This window comes from Ovis aries, chromosome 9 (assembly GCF_016772045.2).
Source record: "Ovis aries strain OAR_USU_Benz2616 breed Rambouillet chromosome 9, ARS-UI_Ramb_v3.0, whole genome shotgun sequence".
Taxonomy (NCBI): domain Eukaryota; kingdom Metazoa; phylum Chordata; class Mammalia; order Artiodactyla; family Bovidae; genus Ovis; species Ovis aries.
The window spans coordinates 40,062,750-40,082,688 of record NC_056062.1 but is presented as its reverse complement, the minus strand read 5'-3'; the positions used below and the strand labels follow the sequence as shown (position 1 = coordinate 40,082,688).

At 40.0% G+C, this 19,939-nt stretch overlaps 1 protein-coding gene across 12 annotated transcripts in view; it reads left to right on the top strand.

Moving 5' to 3' along the window:
* ASPH (aspartate beta-hydroxylase) overlaps window positions 1-19,939 on the top strand; it is a 187,563-nt gene that overhangs the window by 64,972 nt on the left and 102,652 nt on the right. For 4 of the 12 annotated variants that reach the window (XM_042254241.1, XM_060393697.1, XM_027972984.3 and 1 more), the window contains 9 exons: window positions 3,195-3,284; window positions 3,386-3,505; window positions 9,302-9,334; window positions 10,591-10,647; window positions 11,131-11,184; window positions 11,632-11,664; window positions 15,110-15,148; window positions 15,675-15,710; window positions 16,928-16,972. In XM_042254241.1, coding sequence (XP_042110175.1) covers window positions 3,195-3,284; window positions 3,386-3,505; window positions 9,302-9,334; window positions 10,591-10,647; window positions 11,131-11,184; window positions 11,632-11,664; window positions 15,110-15,148; window positions 15,675-15,710; window positions 16,928-16,972 — 507 coding nt within the window. The remainder of the gene's footprint in view (window positions 1-3,194; window positions 3,285-3,385; window positions 3,506-9,301; window positions 9,335-10,590; window positions 10,648-11,130; window positions 11,185-11,631; window positions 11,665-15,109; window positions 15,149-15,674; window positions 15,711-16,927; window positions 16,973-19,939) is intronic. The other 8 variants (XM_042254243.1, XM_060393700.1, XM_060393703.1 and 5 more) reach the window with 3 other exon arrangements.

The following is a 19,939-nucleotide window of genomic DNA, read 5'->3' as shown; positions in this document are numbered from 1 at the left end:
TTTGCCCTTGGCTAGTAGGGGTCTAGGAGCCTGTGTCCTTTAGTACCACTTCTTCTCAGCCAGAAAAGGTACTTCACCTGCCAGTGTGAGTAAACACAGGCTTTCCATTCCTGCATCTTTTTTTAAAATTTCACCTTTAACCTAAGCCAAGGATGATGCAATCTCAGTACATGGTTGATTTCAATATGATGAGGTAAGTGCTGTGATGGTGAAATACATGATGCTGTGTGGGACTTACTCAGACTTTGGGTCACCAGGGGCTTCCTGGAGGAATGACATTTTGATTTACGAGCTGGAGGATGGTGCAATGCTTCGCCAGTCAAAGGTTGTCAGCAAAGTTTTAAGTAGAGGGCATGGCATGTCTGAAAGTCCAGGGACCAAAAAGATCTGAACACAGGTGGAGAGATGAGGGGAAGGGATGTTCTCACTTGATGCTAAGAGGAGTTGAAACCATTGGAGGGCGTGAAGGAGCATTGTGTATTCTGTCTGCAGCATGAAAAATGAGGTGGAGGAATTGTCAATAGGAAGATGGGACAGGGAGGTTGTACTGGGGATCTGAGTGAGTCGAGATGGTTGTTCAAAGTAAATTTCAGCCAAGGTTGGGGGAGAAGGAAGTGGAGGGTGCGGTGGACATCTGTGTGGATAGATGCAGGAAGCCAGTCTAGCACCTGGATTCCCAGAATCTCTTCTTTGTCAAGACTTTCTTCTCAGAAAACCACAGACCGTGGCTTTAAATACTACTTATGAATCTATATCTGCAGCCCTGATCTCTCATCTAAGCTCCTGGATTTACCGAACTGAATAACTAACTAGAGATAAGATAACTATTCTTATCTCTATATGCATGTTTTATGGATATCTCAGACTCAAAATGTTCCTAAAACTGAAATTCTTGATTCCTCTCCATCTCACAGCTCCACCGAAAAAAATGTTTTATTCCAGTCTTCTATATTCTAGTTAATGGTCTCTTTATCCATTCAGTTGCCAAAGCTAAAATCCTGGGAGTTTTCCTTGATTTCTTTCTCCTTTTCCCCTCTCATGCATCATCCATCAGTAAGTCCCTTCAGCTTTGCCTCCAAAATGTATTCTGACTTCTGCAGTGTCAGCACCACCATCCCCTCTTCCATCCACTTGGGTCTTTGCTTCCATCTTTGCTCCTCTGCACCCAGTGTTTGATGTGGCCAAGCCTACTGTGGGCCTGATCTCTCTCCCCTTCATCACTTTTCTCGAGCCTAGCTGGCCTCTCTCTTCTCTGTAATCGCCAGGCCTGTCTCTGCCCTAGGACCTTTGGCTTGGTCTGTCTTCTGTTAGTATCTTTGTGTGTGTGTCCAGTCTTCAAATCTTATCAGACCACACTTGCCTCCTTGACACTGTCTCTAACGTAGACTCTCTGTCCCCATCCTTCTGTGTTCCATTGTCGCGTTCTGGTCCTGCAGTTACTTTTATTAGCTGTGTAGCTTTAGCACAGTTCTTCAAGCCCTTTACCCTTCAAAGTTGGATAATTGCTCCCTCATAGGGTTGGGGTGGCAGTTGCAGAGGGCATTGGCCGTGCCTCTGTTGAGGTCTCGTGGGCTCTCACGAGACAGTTTTCCTCCTGGCAGGCTGTCCCTGGGTCATGGAGACTCTCAGTGTATGGTGCTTCTGCTGAAAACAGGGGCTTCTGTTGAATAGATGGGCAAGAGAGCCCAGCCCTGCCTACATAAAACCTGTAAAATTACACTGAATAAATAAATAAGGAACGTGACTAGAAGAAAAAAAGTCATACAGTTAGTGACAGGAAAAATTGATCAGTGTGCTGAGAAGCAGAAAATCTGAAATGAGAAACAAGATAGGAGGCTGTAATAAGAAGACCGAAAACAGTGCCAACATAAAAGGGCCTAATGGCCCAGTTGCATCACTGGGCCACACCAAGTGACTAAGAACGCACCAAGGAAAGTGACTAAGAACCCCGTCCTGCAGTCTGAGGGGAACGTTCAGTAGCAGTAGAAGTTGTATTATTGTTACCACTGTGGTGACGATGATGGTAAAAATATTAACAGCAGCCGCACAGCAACAATAAAGTTTGCTTATTATAGTGAGAGTGAAAGTTGTTCAGTCGTGTCAGACTCTTTGCAACCCCATGGACTATATAGTCCATACAATTCTCCAGGCCAGAACACTGGAGAGAGTAGCCTTTCCCTTCTCCAGGGGATCTTCCCAACCCAGGGACTGAACCCAGGTCTCCTGCATTGCAGGTAGTTCTTTACCAGCTGAGCCACCAGGGAAGCCCAAGAATACTGGAGTGGGTAGCCTATCCCTTCTCCAACGGATCTTCCCAACCCAGGAATCGAACTGGGGTCTCCTGGTTTGTAGGCAGATTCTTTACCAACTGAGCTATCAGGGAAGCCCTTATTTATTATGGGCCAGGCATTTTTCTAAGCCCTTCAGTCCTCATAACAATGCTATGAGTAGGTACACTTATTATTCCTTTTTTCAGAAGAGAAATCTTAGGCCCAAAGCAGTTAAGTCACTGGCCCAGGGTCACACACAGCTGGTATAGCTGGATCTAGATGGACCTGATTCCTAGAGCAGTACTGCACTGCAGGCCATTGTCTGGCTGACTTGAGTTCTCTAGTTAGAATGGTATATATGGAACATCCTCTGCGTGAGGCCATGTCAAGTTACTACTGGGAGGATGTCTCAGACCGCAATGACCAGTGAACCCATGCTGCAGTGGAGTCACGCAGCATGTCCAGCATCTACACAAGGGAAGAGAAACGGTTGAGTATACCATGCCAGTCTCACAACAGAAAAGGAGCATCTTGACATAACTTAAGGGCTAAACACAGGAACCTTTAGAAGGGAAGAATAATGCATCTGACCTAATGCTGATGACCTCGCATATGGTTTAGCTGGTGGTCGGCTGTTCTTTGCAGTAGAACATATACATAGAGTTGTCTAAAACTGTTACATGGAATTTTATGTCAATTCTCAACAGAAGATCACAAGGTGACCTTTGCTCTGGTCTAGCGATCATTGAAGAGGCAAATGTAGTAAGAATTCTGAGTTTATTTATTCACTTATTAAATATGGATTGAGACCTTCTCATGACTAATCGTAGCCCCAGGGCCGGGCACACAGAGCCACTAAAACAGGCGAGGCCCCGTCCTTGGTGAGTGTAAGTTCTAGTGAAAAAAGACTGGTTGCTCCCTCAGGTGAACTAGCCTTTGACCAGAGAGAGGACAGAGCTTTGGCGTGTGCAGTGGCCCAGAGGAGGGGCAGGATGTGCCCAGCAGCTGCAGTGGGTACGTGCAGGCTTGCAGATGGGATGTTGATCTTTGTGTTGGCTGCTGCCAGGGGCCCTTGGCGTAGACCTCTGTCACTTTGTTCATTATTATTGTTCAAGGAGAGAACCTGCACCAAGAACCAGAAGGACCAGCAGAACTGCAACCCGAAGACCATGTCTTAGTAGGAAGTGATGCAGATGACAGATACGAACCCAAGGGAACTGGAGCCATTCATGAAGGTAGAACACTTTTTTTTCGGTTTCTGAATAAAGCACAATGAGTCATTTGTAATTAGGATTGTTAAAGTTTTTTAAAACCAATATTTGACTTTTATCTAAAGATTTTTTTCTTTAACTTGAAGCTAAAAACCAACAAAATGAGTCTTTTCCCTATAAATAAATGTCCCAGTTTTTAAATTCAAAGCACAGTAGGAAGAATTTTGAGAATTTATGCATTTCTTATATAAGTGAAGTCCTTCAGTACAATTACTGGACTCTCCATCCTGGAATACCATTTGTTATGAAAAATTCAAGGGACTGATGAAATATCGACCTTAATAATCTACCAAAGGTCTTGATCTAAAATGAACTCTGTGACTACAGTGGGAAGAATACAATTTGTAACCTAGGCATTGGCAAACCTTTTTTCTTTTTGTAAATGGCCAGCTGGTCATTATTTTAGGCTTTGCAGACCGTAAAACCTCTATTGCAGCTTCTCAGTTCTGCTGCCATGGGGCAGAAGCAACCCTGGAAAATGCCCAGTTGAGTAAGTGTGGCTGTGTTCCAGTGAAATTTTATTTGGAAAACCAGGAGGCAGGCCCGATGTAGTCTACATATGGACCAGACTTCATATTGACTGGTTTGCATGTATCAATATTTTAAATTAAATGCTAGCTATTTAAGTATCAGTTGAGTCATTTACTTTGTACTGTTTGCATTAGGCCAATTAGAATGGTAGTTACTCACTACTGACATATAGAAAACCTTTCATTCATATACTTGTTCTGTTCTGTTTTAATATGAGGCTGCCATGGTTATTTAGAGCCCTGCTAAATTAAGTCCACATGCTTTGTTCTTTTGGGGTCTGTTCTCTGTATTCTTCTTAAAGTAGTCCTTTGAGACTTTAATGAATTCGTAAATGATTTTAAGCCACAAGTTTGTACTCTGCTTTATGTTGTTTGAAAATATACAAATTGTATATCATATTATACTTCAAAGAGTATGAAGGAAACATTTTTTTTTTTCGAGAGATGTTTTATCTCTAAAGAGTAATGTAAGAGGGACTACCTGGTGGTTAAGAATCCACCTGCCAGTGCAGGAGACACAGGTTCAATCCCTGTATTGGGAAGATCCCACATGCTCCAGAGCAGCTGAGTTCATGGGCCACAATTACTGAAGCCTGTGCACTGGAGCCCGAGAGCCTCAACGCAGAAGCCTGTGTGCCCTAAAGCCTGTGCTCTGCAGCCAGAGAAGCCACCGCAATGGGAAGCACTTGCAGCACAAGTAGAGAGTAGCCCCCGCTCGCCACACCTAGGGAGAGCCTGCACCACCACTAGAGAGTAGCCCCCGCTCGCCGCACCTAGGGAGAGCCTGCACACAGCAGTGAAGACCCAGTGCAGCCAAAAATTAAGAAAAGAGTGATACAAGAAAACAAGCCTATGCTGAAACTAGGTCATGGGGTGGTTGATGACACCCAATACGAAGCAAGTGGTTACACAACACACCCCAGCCCGCCATGTAGTAATCCTCAGAGCCTATAGCACTCATGAAACAGCAAAAGCAAGACCAGGAGCTGACTGTGGCTCAGATCATGAACTCCTTATTACCAAATTCAGACTGAAATTGAAGAAAGTAGGGGAAACCACTAGACCATTTAGGTATGACCTAAATCAAATCCCTTATGATTATACAGTGGAAGTGAGAAATAGATTTAAGGGCCTAGATCTGATAGATAGAGTGCCTGATGAACTATGGACTGAGGTTCGTGACATTGTACAGGAGACAGGGATCAAGACCATCCCCGTGGAAAAGAAATGCAAAAAAGCAAAATGGCTGTCTGGGGAGGACTTACAAATAGCTGTGAAAAGGAGAGAAGCAAAAAGCAAAGGAGAAAAGGAGAGATATAAACATCTGAATGCAGAGTTCCAAAGAATAGCAAGAAGAGATAAGAAAGCCTTCTTCAGTGATCAATGCAAAGAAATAGAGGAAAAGAACAGAATGGGAAAGACTAGATCTTGTCAAGAAAATTAGAGATACCAAGGGAACATTTCATGCAAAGATGGGCTCGATAAAGAACAGAAATGGTATGGACCTAACAGAAGCAGAAGATATTAAGAAGAGGTGGCAAGAATACACAGAAGAACTGTACAAAAAAGATCTTCAAGACCAAGATAATCACGATGTGTGATCACTCATCTAGCCAGACATCGTGGAATGTGAAGTCAAGTGGGCCTTAGAAAGCATCACTACGAACAAAGCTAGTGGAGGTGATGGAATTCCAGTTGAGCTGTTTCAAATCCTGAAAGCGCTGCACTCAATATGCCAGCAAATTTGGAAAACTCAGCAGTGGCCACAGGACTGGAAAAGGTCAGTTTTCATTCCAATCCCAAAGAAAGGCAATGCCAAAGAATGCTCAAACTACTGCACAATTGCACTCATCTCACATGCTAGTGAGATGCTAGCATGCTAGCATGCTTTGCATGCTAGCAAAATTCTCCAAGCCAGGCTTCAAGAGTATGTGAACCGTGAACTTCCTGATGTTCAAGCTGGTTTTTGAAAAGGCAGAGGAACCAGAGATCGAATTCCCAACATCCGCTGGATCATGGAAAAAGCAAGAGAGTTCCAGAAAAACATCTATTTCTGCTTTCTTGACTATGCCGAAGCCTCTGACTGTGTGGATCACAATAAACTGTGGAAAATTCTGAAAGAGATGGGAATACAGACCACCTGACCTGCCTCTTGAGAAACCTAAATGCAGGTCAGGAAGCAACAGTTAGAACTGGACATGGAACAACAGACTGGTTCCAAATAGGAAAAGGAGCACGTCAAGGCTGTGTATTGTCACCCTGCTTATTTAACTTTTATGCAGAGTACATCATGAGAAACACTGGACTGGAATCACACAGGCTGGAATCAAGATTGCCGGGAGAAATATCAATAATGTCAGATATGCAGATGACACCACCCTTATGGCAGAAAGTGAAGAGGAACTAAAAAGCCTCTTGATGAAAGTGAAAGAGGAGAGTGAAAAAGTTGGCTTAAAGCTCAACATTCAGAAAACAAAGATCATGGCATCTGGTCCCATCACTTCACGGGAAATAGATGGGAAAACAGTGGAAACAGTGTCAGATTTTAATTTTGGGGGCCCCAAAATCACTGTAGATGGTGACTGCAGACATGAAATTAAAAGGCACTTACTCCTTGGAAGGAAAGTTATGACCAACCTAGATAGCATATTGAAAAGCAGAGACATTACTTTGCCAACTAAGGTCTGTCTAGTCAAGGCTATGGTTTTTCCTGTGGTCATGTATGGATGTGAGAGTTGGACTGTGAAGAAGGCTGAGTGCCAAAGAATTGATGCTTTTGAACTGTGGTGTTGGAGAAGACTCTTGAGAGTCCCTTGGACTGCAAGGAGATCCAACCAGTCCATTCTGAAGATCAGCCCTGGGATTTCTTTGGAAGGAATGATGCTAAAGCTGAAACTCCAGTACTCTGGCCACCTCATGAAAAGAGTTGACTCATTGGAAAAGACTTTGATGCTGGGAGGGATTGGGGGCAGGAGGAGAAGGGGATGACAGAAGATGAGATGGCTGGATGGCATCACTGCCTCGATGGACGTGAGTCTGAGTGAACTCCGGGAGTTGGTGATGGACAGGGAGGCCTGGGGTGCTGCGATTCATGGGGTCGCAAAGAGTCAGACACGGCTGAGCGACTGAACTGAACTGAACAGCACAGCATCACTGGCCGCAGAGGGTCTAGACTGGAGGTTCCTGGCTGGGTTCAAGGTTTAGCTCAGCCTAAGCTGAGTTCAGAGCATTAGAACAGTGAGAGACAGGCAGGAAATCAAATCCACAGCACTAGTAAAGCTAGGAGGGTCTGGAGCCATAGCGTCCGAGATTCAGAGAGAAAACCTCTTTTGAATAAGATCCACTAAGATCGGCTAATGTCCCATTGCACTGCTGATTCTGGCTGTATTTCACTGTCCCCTGTGGAGCCTTTAAAAGAATTCCAGTGGCCCACCCTAGTCAACGTGAATTGGAGTGTTTGGGATGTGGGGCCCCCAAAATGGGGGATTGTAAAAGCTCCTCGAGGGTATATAAGTGCCGCCAGGTTTGAGCACAGGTGTGATTGGGCTATTTACTGTCTCCTGGGCCTTCACATCCTGCTTTGCTGTGTCTGAATGGGTTAAGGCTTGAATGTCTGTGCTTGGAGCCAGTGGGAATCAGGCAGAGCTCATTGGACTTGTCCAGGCCATGCAAGAACTGAGGGAATAGGTAGCCTCCACACAATGCTGTTGGTAAATGGTTGCAGGGACTATTTTAAAGCATAACCTTATGAGGAATTAAGTAGATATACTTCTCACAAATAGATCTACTTCTTACAAATTTATATTAATAAATATTAATATATTTAATATATTGGGGAGCTACTTGAGAAGCAAACAGCTCCTAATTTATTAATAAATGTATTTCCAAAAGCTTATGTTCATGCCTGCTGTTGAGAGCAGATAGTACACTTTTCCATAGAAATAACATTGTAAGTGATGGTTTGGTTTCCATACCAACCTACAGAATTGTATCAGATGCATAATTTGGGAGGAAAATTTAAGTTCAAAATGCTTTGCAACATGTGTATAATCTCACTTGTGTTGTGCATTGAAAATACACATTCACAGACTAGCTTTTGAACTTTAGACCTTCTGATATTATAAATATCATGATTTCTATGGAAAACATTTCTGAATAGGAATGCTGATGAAATGATTTCATCATTTCCCAGGAATGTCTTGCTCCTTCCCATCTTTGGCCAGGATAACTAAGGAAGATTGACAGTTGATATTCTAGATGGTGCTTGTACAACAAGTTTAATTAAGACACGCAAATAATCAGAAACATAAGGAATTTTATATTTATGAGGTTAGGAGTTATGAAATCAAGAGTGGGCAGAAACACTTCTAAAAAATTCATAAATTGAAGAGACTCTATTTTCTGACCTAATTTTTAATTGGGACATAGATTCAGTTTGAACGTAAAAGTTGCTTGTTATGAATCTTCAGAAGTTAAAAATACTTATGTACATATGGCTATTAGATTAACAGAGGTCATGTGAGTGGCAGCACTTGGCCATCAGGGGTATGTAGATGAAGGTATCAACACATTGACCTTTCAGCTCCCCAAACATCTAAAGTCCCTTGGTTCTGCCTTTGTGTTTCCATATAGAGACTGTACTTTTGCTTCCGAAAATGGCAGGAAATGTCTAGAAAATAGATTGGCAAAGAGGGTTGAGATGTGGACACAGCCTTTGTCACTGTGTTGTGAGAACAGTCGTGTCCAACTCTTTATGGCCCCATGGACTATTGTCCACCAGGCTCCTCTGTCCATGGAATTTTCCAGGCAAGAATACTGGAGCAGATTGCCATTTCCTGTTTCAGGGGATCTTCCTGATCCAGAGATTGAACCCTCCATCTCTTCCATCTCCTGCATTGGCAGGCAGATTTTTTACCACAGTCACCACGTGGGAAGCCCAAGTCTTTACTCCGACTAAATCACCCTTCCTTTTTAGCTCAAGTTTCAGTGTTTGTCATCTTTGTGGAGCTGTTAAGTGGATCCTATAAGAAAAATATGTGAGGCGTTTCTAAATGTAGTTCTAGTAAAAGATATTTAGCAGATATTTATTGATATTTTCATGTTTTGTTTTAATACCTATTTGCTTTCAAAATAAAATCAGTGATAAACATTCATCCAGAATATACATATAAAATATATAAATATACCATTTATTAAGGTAGTAATCTTTATTTAATGTTATTATTTTCAGAAACTGAAGATAGCTACCATATAGAAGAGACAGGTAAGATTTTAATTTGGTACTATTCTGTTTTAATTAATGTTTTCCTATAAAAGAAAGAGAGATAAAATGATTATTATATATTAACTATTATACTTTATATCAAATATCACATAATACATAATAAATGATTATTATTATATAATATGTTATACCACAATTACATATATATTTGTATGTACACACATATATAGATATGTGTATATACCTACATATAGATACATGTATATATGAATATAATTTTGTGCTTTTGAAGTCTTCTTCCTGAAGATAAATTCCCAGGAGTGGAATTATTAAGTCAAAAGGTACTGTGGAAGTTTGGGATTAGCAGATATAAACTGCCGTGTATAGAATGGATAAACAACAAGGTCCTGCTGAATAGCTCAGGGGACTATATTTAATACCTTGTAATAAACCATAGTGGGTAAAGTATAAATAGGAATATATATTTATATATATATGTATACTAAATTACTTTGCTGTATAGCAGAAATTAACACAACATTATAAACCTACTATACCTCAATAAAAAGAAAAAAAAATTTTTAAGAAGATAATTGAAAAAAAAAAAAAGATGCTGTAGAACTGCGTGTTTTTTAGTCCTAAATTACCAAGTCATTGAACGGTCAGAGTTGTGTCTTGTCTCACATCATGTGTCCCCAGAAAGTATGGCCACACTGGAGATGGGTGTACCGTCTTCCAGTAAGCCTGTGCTGGCCAGTGTTTCTCCCAGAGCTGGAATAGGCCCCTCTTTCTGTGGGACTACGTCATATTGTTGGCTGGCATTTAGGACCTATTCGTTTCAACAGCAGGTGTCTATGAGCATGAGAATTGCATTGTAGTCTGGGGGTGCTCAGGTGCTGAGTCCAAGTGAGGGGCTAGGATGAGGGTCCTCACTCAGGCTCTCTTGGGCAGGTGCCTGCTGTGTGTCTGGGAGGAGGGCTCACCTGCACTGCTCTGTGTCTCTGTCTCATTTTTTGTTCTGTGAATGTCACTGAATTTTCATTAACTAAATGAGAATATAGCTCCATGATTTTGTGGTTCAGTTACACTGATGGTGGAAACTTCCTTAGTCATCTTTGTATTTGGCATTTAGCACAAGTTAGTACCTGTTTGTTTCATGAATGAATGTAAGTTTGAGCATCATTTTGATTTGATTTCTGTCTCCACTAGAAATTGTGCTTTTCCTGTTTTAAATATCAAGCATAACCCTTTTCTGAGACATATTTGTCATTTCCTAATTGTTTCCTAATTTATAGCTTCGCCAGTCTACAGTCAAGATATGGAAGACATGATATATGAGCAGGAAAATCCAGGTCTGTAATGTATGTTTCTGTTTCAGGCAGTGACCAAGGTCATTTCCACCCAGGGTTAATGATTCACTCTAATTCAAAATAGAGATCTCTTTATAATACTTGAGTCATTTTTGCCTGACCAGGTATTATACAAATTTCTGAATATAGTTTAATATTACATGGAGAAATGGGGAAATGTTTTTCAGATCATTGTTGGGATTTTGTAAATATTAATAGAATACTGGCAAGAATATTTGGGAATGAATGAGGCAGGATGATATAGTGGAGCCAGATGTGGTGAAAATTCTAATTCTGATCCTTCCTATCTTTGTGACTTGAGAGGAATTTATGGCCTATTATTCAGCTTAAATTTTATTAAATAATAATAATGTCTGTCTTACACAATTTTTAGAATTAGAGCTAATTTATAAATATTTTAGAGTAGTGTCTAGCAGTGTGCGTGTTCTTTCATGTTTGGCAAAGGTGTATGTTTTTTCTTTTTAGATTCCAGTGAACCAGTAGTAGTAGATGACGCTGAAAGAACGTACCAAGAAACAGGTACTTGAAGAATGTTTTCATTAGATTTTAAACATTACTTCTGGCTCTGTGGTTGCAATGCTCTGTTAACATGATGATTTTTCTTTTGATGGGTCAAAGATAATTTTTACACCTAATACAGGATTTTTTGCTTTGCATAGATTGTTCAAAAAGACTTCCAGGCTTTCATATTTCAGCTCATGTACCACCACCTCATAATAAAACAGGATATTAATTTCTTCTGCATGTCTTGCTTTATGCCAATTTGAGAAATTTTTATGAAAATAATTTACCTGTCCTTTCCTATCATTGTTTTTGAGCAGAGGCCTTTCTCACTGATTGTGTGGTCATTAAATATGTAAAGGAACAGAATCCTGTATTGGAGATTTAGTTGTGCTTTTTAGCTAAAATGACTAAAAAGTAATGACTAAAGTAATACTCGTTTTGGTTTTATTTTCTTTTTTGCAGATGATGTCACCTACCGAGACTATGATGAACAAGGTTTGAAAATGTTTCTTAACGTTAAGCTACCTACTTGTTTTTAAAATCTACTCAGAGTTTGACTGTAAAGTATGGAGCGTGATACTTTTACCTACAAATACCATAACTTAAAGCAGCCCAGCAATGGGTAGTTTTCAGAGTTTACTTCAGGAGATGGTTTATGCATTCCAGTGGTTCTGTCATTGCTTTAGGAAGCAGTTACAAATTTTTCAGGAAAATTTAATCTCATTGCTTTATAGTTGTGGCTCTTTTTAAATTAAATATAAGTCCTGTGCTTGAAGACTGCTTTGAAGTGAAGTGAAATGAAAGTTGCTCAGTCATGTCCAGCTCTTTGCAACCCCATGGACTGTATCCATGGATTTCTCTAGGTCAGAATACTGGAGTGGGTAGCCTTTCCCTTCTCCAGGGGATGTTCCCAGCCCAGGGATCAAACCCAAGTCTCCTGCATTGCAGATGGTTCTTTACCAGCTAAGCCACAAGGGAAGCCCAAGAATACTGGAGTGGGTAGCCTATCCCTTCTCCAGAGGATCTTTCTGACCCAGGAATCGAACCAGAGTCTCCTGCATTGCAGGAGGATTGTTTACCAACAGAGCTATCAGGGAAGTGAAGACTACTTTAGTCAGAGTTTAACTACTCTAGTTGCTTCTGCAAATTAATTTCATTAAATGAAGATGACTACTCTCCATGGAGAAAGGTATGGAAGAACTCCATTCTGGGCTTAAAGCAGCATAGAGAAAAGAGTTCTGGCATCAGATGCTGATTTAGGCAATTGCAGCTACTCTTGTTGCCCCAGCACTTCCCATGCTGTTTTCATTAAACTTCCTGAAGTCGGTTATGTTTTCACTACTCCCCAGATGAGAGAAGTAAGGTTCAGAGAATGTAAGTAATTTTGCATACGTTCATTTGACTAAGAAATGATAGAGCCAAACAATGGATCCTTCTTATTTCAATATCTTCAAAGATGACTCCATAGAAGGAAAGAAGCCATTTGAGAATAACTTTCTGTGAAACAAGAAGGATGAAGAGATGTGTAGGTCTTGAGTTGGAAGTGGAGGACTTCTATGTGCTGGATGGTTTTAGGGCTTGACACTCAAATATGAATAATATGAAGTCTCTACTTTCAAAAAAAAACTTGTGGTCTCATGTTAGCTGGTGAATTTCAAGTGAAGAAAATTAGGAAGAGCTATGTGTAGATCCAGTGTGCTAATTTATTAAACATGTGATTTGAAGATTTGAGCCTACCACGTCCTAATGGGATGTGAAGGATGCCATCAGAAGAATCCTAGAGTCTATCTCTAGGGACTGATTTTTTTTTAAATAAATTAAATAACTTGGCCACTATGAGTGCATTTAGGTTTTCTTTTTGATTTTGAATTTAAAGGAGAAAAGAGGAATCTGGAATTTAAAAATTGCATGCCGAGGTAGGATTTGAGATAGTGTTCTAATTTCTGCCAGTCATTATTGTGTTTTTCCAAATATGCTCGTAAGAACATGTTCCAAATGCAAATTGCAGACTAGATATAGAGAATTTTAAAATCAAATTTAAAAGAAGTATAAAATTAGATAAAATGCTAAGTAAAATGTTGTGAAAGTAAAGACATCTTCGTAGGCAGAATATTGTAGTAAATATAATTTAAAATGTTAACAAGGTAAAAATATGACCTGAGGTATTGGGAACCGCATCCACTTTTGTGCTTATGTGCCTGGTGGATGGAGTGCTTTTTCCTAATACAGATGGACTGGAAAACGGGTTTGGGGCCAGAAGGTCATGAGCAGTCTGTCCATCCGGGTAGTGCCTGCCAAGCCATCCAAGGGGAGATAATCAAATTAGCCGATGGATGGTATTTGGATCATCGAAGAGAAGTCTATTCCCGACTGAGTCTGAGAATCTTCGGAATATGCGTCATGATTGAATCCAAAGACTGAAGTAGTTTAAAAGAGAGGGGAGAGAGCCAGATGAGAGGAGGCACTGTGGCTGCACTCTGATGAAAGGCAACCTTTAATGCTTGCTAAGAAAAAGGTGAAATGATGAAGATCGAGGAGAAAGGAGAGAATCAAAGGAGAGGATGGTTGCCCTGGAGTCCAAGGATGAGAGCATTTGTTAGGGAAGGAGCTGCCAGGAGATCCAATTCAATAAAGGCAGGAAGTGTCCACTGGGTTAAATGAAGGCTCGTGGGTAGTCTTAGAGGAGTCTTTTCAGGCATGTGATCAGCGCTGGAAGACAGACTGGAGTGGGTTGAGGAGAGGAAGTGAGAAGACAGCATGTGCAAATGACTCTGAAGAAATTAGATTGTGAAATGGAGGAGAGAGAGGACAAGAACGATCTTAATGGAATAGAATCTAAATATATATATAAAATATATATATACTCACAAACACACATATATATGTATAACTGAATGACTTTGCTATGCAACTGAGCCATTGTAAATCAACTATGCTTCAATAAAAAAGAAAAACATACAAAGTAAATAAACTAATAAAATAAAAATGACAATAGCAACAAAAAGAAAAGGCTTGTTTGTTTTCAGTTGATAGAAGAGCATATTAAAATGGGACACAGTTCAGGATGACAGAGTGAGCGAGTATTCACTGTTCCTTTGTCTTCCAAACACCACCAGAAGGATAGAAAAGTATTTGTTAAAAGCTGTCCCTCACTCTACCCAAGCACTGGGAATAATATCTAAAAGATAGTAAATGCTCGATATTTTTCTTTATTAAATGATCAAGGGGAATACATTTGTAACTGTGCTAGGACTATAACACAGTTTGCTCTTAGGGTACGAGGACATGTGAGGCATTTTGGAAGATGGGAAAAGCAGGAATCAGGCTGACTAGGGAAGCTATGAACTAGCCGGACACGAGGGGAGATGGTGGCAGAGACGAGCCTAAGCAGTGGAGCAGAGAGAGGTGAGCCCTGGGCTGTGGTTAAGGTAGTGGATTAAGACCTGCCCGCTGAACCCTCATCTCAGGGGCTGGAGGCAGGGCCGTTTGCCCCAAGTGGAGCATCTGAGCATTGCTTACTCTGCGAAGTAGAGAATCTGCCAGGTCTGGGATCCAGAGTGTAGAGCAGACAGAGCTGTGGGTAACTCAGAACCTCCACTACAGTCACAAAGGATAAAAGAGAAATTCAGCATCACCCAGGGGTAAACAAAGTATGGGATCCTGTTAACAAGTGATTGAGGAGGAACTTTAATTTTGTTCATTTTGCAAGAAGGAAGCATATATAATTGTTCCTCTGGCTAGAAGAGGCTACTCTGCAATTTGAATCTAGGCCTGTTTCACCCCAGAACCAAACTCTTCCCCACTGTACTCTGTAAACTGCCATTTACTAGTAATGAAGTCACAGTGGTTCAAGAATAAACTAGACTTTGAACTGCATGGCCGCTCTTGTGTTTTAATGAGATACTGGGCTAAAGGAGTATTTTTTCTGTGTATTTTGTAGTGTATGAGCCATTGCAAAATGAAGGGACAGAAAGTTCAGGTAAGGAATTGAGCTTCCTGCAAGTCAGCTCCCCTTGCATTTGTTAAAACGAGTATAACTTGTGGAACAAAGATAGATGTAGTCAGAAATACAAGACATTCTTAAGTCACTAAGGAATTGGATCATGTTGATATATTTATCCTGTTTATAGTGCAAGGTTTATGTCAGCAGAGATAATGCCAACCTATTTTTAGAATCAATTGATTTTTAAATTTTTTTTTTTTTTTACTGTCTCAGGTCTTAGTTGCAGCATGTGGGATCTAGTTCCCTGACCAGGGATTGAACCCTGGGCCCCTCTGTGTTGAGAGCGCAGAGCCTTAGACACTGGACCAGTAAAGACATCCCCAGCCTATTGATGTATTCTTTGACTATAATTTAGAAATTAAAGTTGATATTCTAACGAATCTCTCTGTAAGAAACCCAAATCTAAAAAGAGTCAAATTTAGGTCTCCAAACAAATAAACTAATTTAAAGAAGTTGTGAAAATAAGTTAATGTAAGATGTGCTTAATTTTTTTTTTTTTTAGATCATGCTGTAGACAATTCAAACACAATTTTAGAAGGTAAGTTAATTTAGTAGAAATCTGTTTACTTTTTATGAAAAGTTATCTTCATTTCTTCAACAAGCATTTATCACACACTTACTATTTGCTGTCTTGACAGTGCTCGGGGTCTTGGAGGATGAGAGTGAATAAGAGAGAATTCTGTTTCACTGGGGGCAGGCACTCTAGTGACCAATGAGAGGATAAAGTAAAGATGAGAAAGGCAGTGATGGAATGAAATCAGGATTGTATAGTAGAAAGGAGGTGGTGTCATGAGAAGGAGTTATCCATGGGCAGAAGTGGGTTGAAAGTTGTGTCCTTTCAGTCGGAGAAAATACGTATGATGCTTCTTTTTCCTTTTATCTAAAATATTTCCAGCTGTTTTGAGCATTCTCACAAGTAGAAGCAAATTAATGCAAGAAACAAAATGATTAAAATAGCTGCATAAATGTTTTGAGTTTTAGAAAACGCTAATAAAATATTCTTTTTGTGACCAAAGCCTGTTACACAAAATCTTGAACAAAAGGAAAGATAACAATTTTATTTCTTGATAGTGTCTCAGTTAAGGTACTTCCTGCCCACCCACTGTATTGTTAGGGATGAAGATACTAACGTGATATAATTTTATAGAGCGAATAAGATCAATATATCATTATACCATTGGGCGGTGAGGCTTATAGTTTCTTTAGTTGCAAGTGGGTTGATGTCTACAAAAAAAGACTAGATGTTATAATTCGTATCCATATTTTTGGCTAGTTTTAAAATAAGTTACCTTGAGCATTATTTTTCAAAAACGAGTTTGTTAAGGATAGTGATACATTTTAAAGATTCTATTTGAATTTAAATTTTTGTATTGTTAACAAGAAACAAGATGCTTTAAATATCTTTCAACAGCTTTCCTATCAAGTCTGATGCAAAATTGTGGTGAAAACTTGGGCTTTGGTTCATATCTCCTTCGCCAGACAGTAAGTTTTGAGGTTAGTCAGTTAGGCAGATAATGTTTTAAAGCCTGTGGTTCAGGACAGTTGAGAAATACAAACTTTTACAAAGTTGTAGCTCATTTTTCTTTATTGTGTTGGTGCAAAAACCTAATGCTTTATGATAAATTACAATCAAACCCCCAAACAGTCTGTAAAAATAATCATGCCAACTTAAAGATCTGTAGTCTTTAAATGCTGGACAGCAATCTGTAATGGAGTGTTTTTTTAATTTATTTTATTATTTATTTATTATTTCAGAACTGCACATGCCCCCTGCAGAGGAACAGCAAGAAGTACCACCAGGTATGGCATTTCGTTACAAGTATTTCCTTTTTCTTTTTTGTTTAATTTAAAAGATGCTGTATGCAAAAAATTCTATGGAGAGTAGAATTCCTGAGAGAAGAGGATTAATTATACCTATCCTAAATTTAAAAGGAAAATTTTGTGTGTTTAGGCCAGTTGAGCCAAAGTAATGGGGAATACACATCAGACAGAGTCTAGTACTTACTGGTTGAGGTAGAATTTGAGGAGGGTTCATGATGAAAACACTGTATGATTTTTGCTATCATAGATGGTGATAGTAGTAGAAGTTAGGTTGTGGGCTTTTTCCCTTGTTTTGATTGACAGGCTATCTGATGGAGGATTTGGAGGCAGACTTGCCTTCAGATGAAAATTGAACAGTGCATGAATCTGTGACATTGGTCCTCCCCTGACCCGCACTGCCCATCTTCCCTAAAAGCATCCTTGCACCCCACATGGTCCAGGCTATCTGGGACTTGTGAGTGAGTGCCCTGGAGTCCTTCCTGCCAGCCCACTGTGTTACAGCCATCACTCTGCTTTTCCCTCCCTTCCCTAACACATCCCTCTCATCATCATCGAGTTTAAAGAATGGGGACAGCATTTCAATCAAAGCCTGTGCTTTCAAATGCCTTTTAGAGAAGACAGGAACTATTCCTGTAATCAGAAATTAACATATAAACGTCTTATTCTCTAAGTGGGAAAACATATTTTATTAAGTGAGGATTCTGCAACATCTCTTTCTCAAATGTATTTCCTCTTGTTTCTGTGTGTTTTATTTCCTTTTTTTTTGTTTCCATGTTATTTATTGGTTCAGTTTTTACTCGTATTTTTCATTTTATGCTTCATGTGAATTTTGTAGCGATGATGTGCACTAGAAGTATTGATTTTGGTAGAAATAATTGTGCCTGCCAAAATTTGTCAAAATACTGAATTTCAAGGGGGAAAAGCCTTTTCTAATCAAGGACTATTTTTAGTTATACCTCAGCTCATATTTACTTATTTAATGGTTGGGTAGTTCTAAGTTTTGATAGTTGTTGTACGTTGTACATTTATAATATGTATGAATACCGAAGGAACTGCATTGTTGACATTATAATGTGAATGAGAAACAAAATCCACGGAGAAACTGATCTTTGACAGGATAACTTCTGGCCATATGTGTGTATTTTGTGTTTAGGAAAGATGCACAGAGTCGGGAAAGCTGGTGTTTCCATCCTGCGTCTGTAACTTCCTCTGTGTTACTGAGCAGTACGCCAGTGTGCCTTGTTTCTTACCTGAGAATGCAGAGCAGGTTACTGAATTTGCATTTTGCTTACTCTCCATTCCTTTAAAGAAAGTTATTTTATGTTTTCCTAAAAATAACGAGTGTCTACAGCACTTTTTTCTAGTTATGGTTGATATTTTTCTTAATATCAACCTGACTTTAATGAAGCTATGAAATATAATATTATTTTCTGACCAGAAAGCTCTGTGCTTCTGTTGTGGTGTTTTATAAATGAGCCCCCAAATTTCCTTAGAACATAATTATAAAATACTAAGGAGTGGTTGTAGCGGTGAGGGGACTGGGGGCTGGAATAAGGTGCTTTTTTTTAATAAGATGTTTAACAGCTGAAGCAAATGAAAATGAAGATTTGATTTATATGTATCCTTTCTGGCACATAATGAGATCCCAGTGAGTGGAGGCTGTGGCTGTTACTATTTACTGATTAATTAGGTTGATATTGGGGCTTCCCTGGTGGCTCAGCTGGTAAAAAATCTGCCTGCAATGCAGATACCTGGGTTTGATCCCTGGGTTGGGAAGGTCCCCTGGAGAAAGGGAAAGGCTACCCACTCCAGTACTCTAGCCTGGAGAACTCCATGGACTGAATAGCCCATAGGGTCGCAAAGAGTCGGACACGACTGAGCGACTTTCACTTTCACCCTCTTTCACTTTAGGTTGATATTTGAGGTGGATCAAGAGAAGCTGAATTCTGACAGACCTGCTCCAGAACTTGTCACTTGTCATTTGGTGTCATAAAAATTTGGGTGATGCACTGCGCGCTATAGTTCGTCCTTTACCAAGGAGGATGTGAGGCGGAGTTAGCAGTAGTTGCTTGTAATGATTGTACTGGGTTTTCTTATTTCTTGTTATTTTCTTCGTCTTACTTTATGTTGCATCATTTAATTATTCAGTCTTATGAAAGAATAATATTCATGAATTAGTTGCTATTTTGTACAGTAAGGTGACTGCTTTTGCAATAGTGTTGAGTAACATATGTGATGCAGAAACTGTGACAATTGTTGTGGGGCCTGTTACCTTAATACCTTTTAATCTTCAAAATTCTTTAATCAGTGGAAAACTCAGATTGAGGCTCTCTGCACAATGCTGGATATCGGTTCACTTTCTCCTGGCCTTCAGAATCCAGTCGCTGATTACTATGCCTTCTCTGATCTTTCTAAGTGTAGGCTACACAGTCTTAATGTAGCAAATTAAATTTCATAATAATATTGTTGGGATAATCCCATGGGGCAGGAATTGCCTTGATTTACTGTTGTATCTGGCTGCCCACCAGGGGATGGAGAGTGCTGACTTTGGTTAAGTATCATGTCTGTCATGCACTTCTTGACACACACATGAATTAACTCCCTTAGTATTTCCAGTGGCCCAAGAGGTGAAATGCTCATATCTCCATTTTACAGATGAGAAAACTGAGGCATAGCAAGGCAGAGGAACCTGCCTGAAATCACAGAAATGATAAATGCTAGAACTGAGTTTGATTCTTGTGTTCTGGCTCCAAGAGTTCACACTCTCAGCTTCTGTGCTCTAGAGGATTTCATAGAAACGAAGACCTAAGAACAGATGAGTTATGAGAGCTGTTTTGATGTGGTAGAGAGAGTGTATCCTTAGGCGTCTTTGTCTTAATATGCATTAGCCTTTCACTTAAGACTCCTGGGAAGATTCCACCTGCCTTGGAGCAACTAAGCCCATGT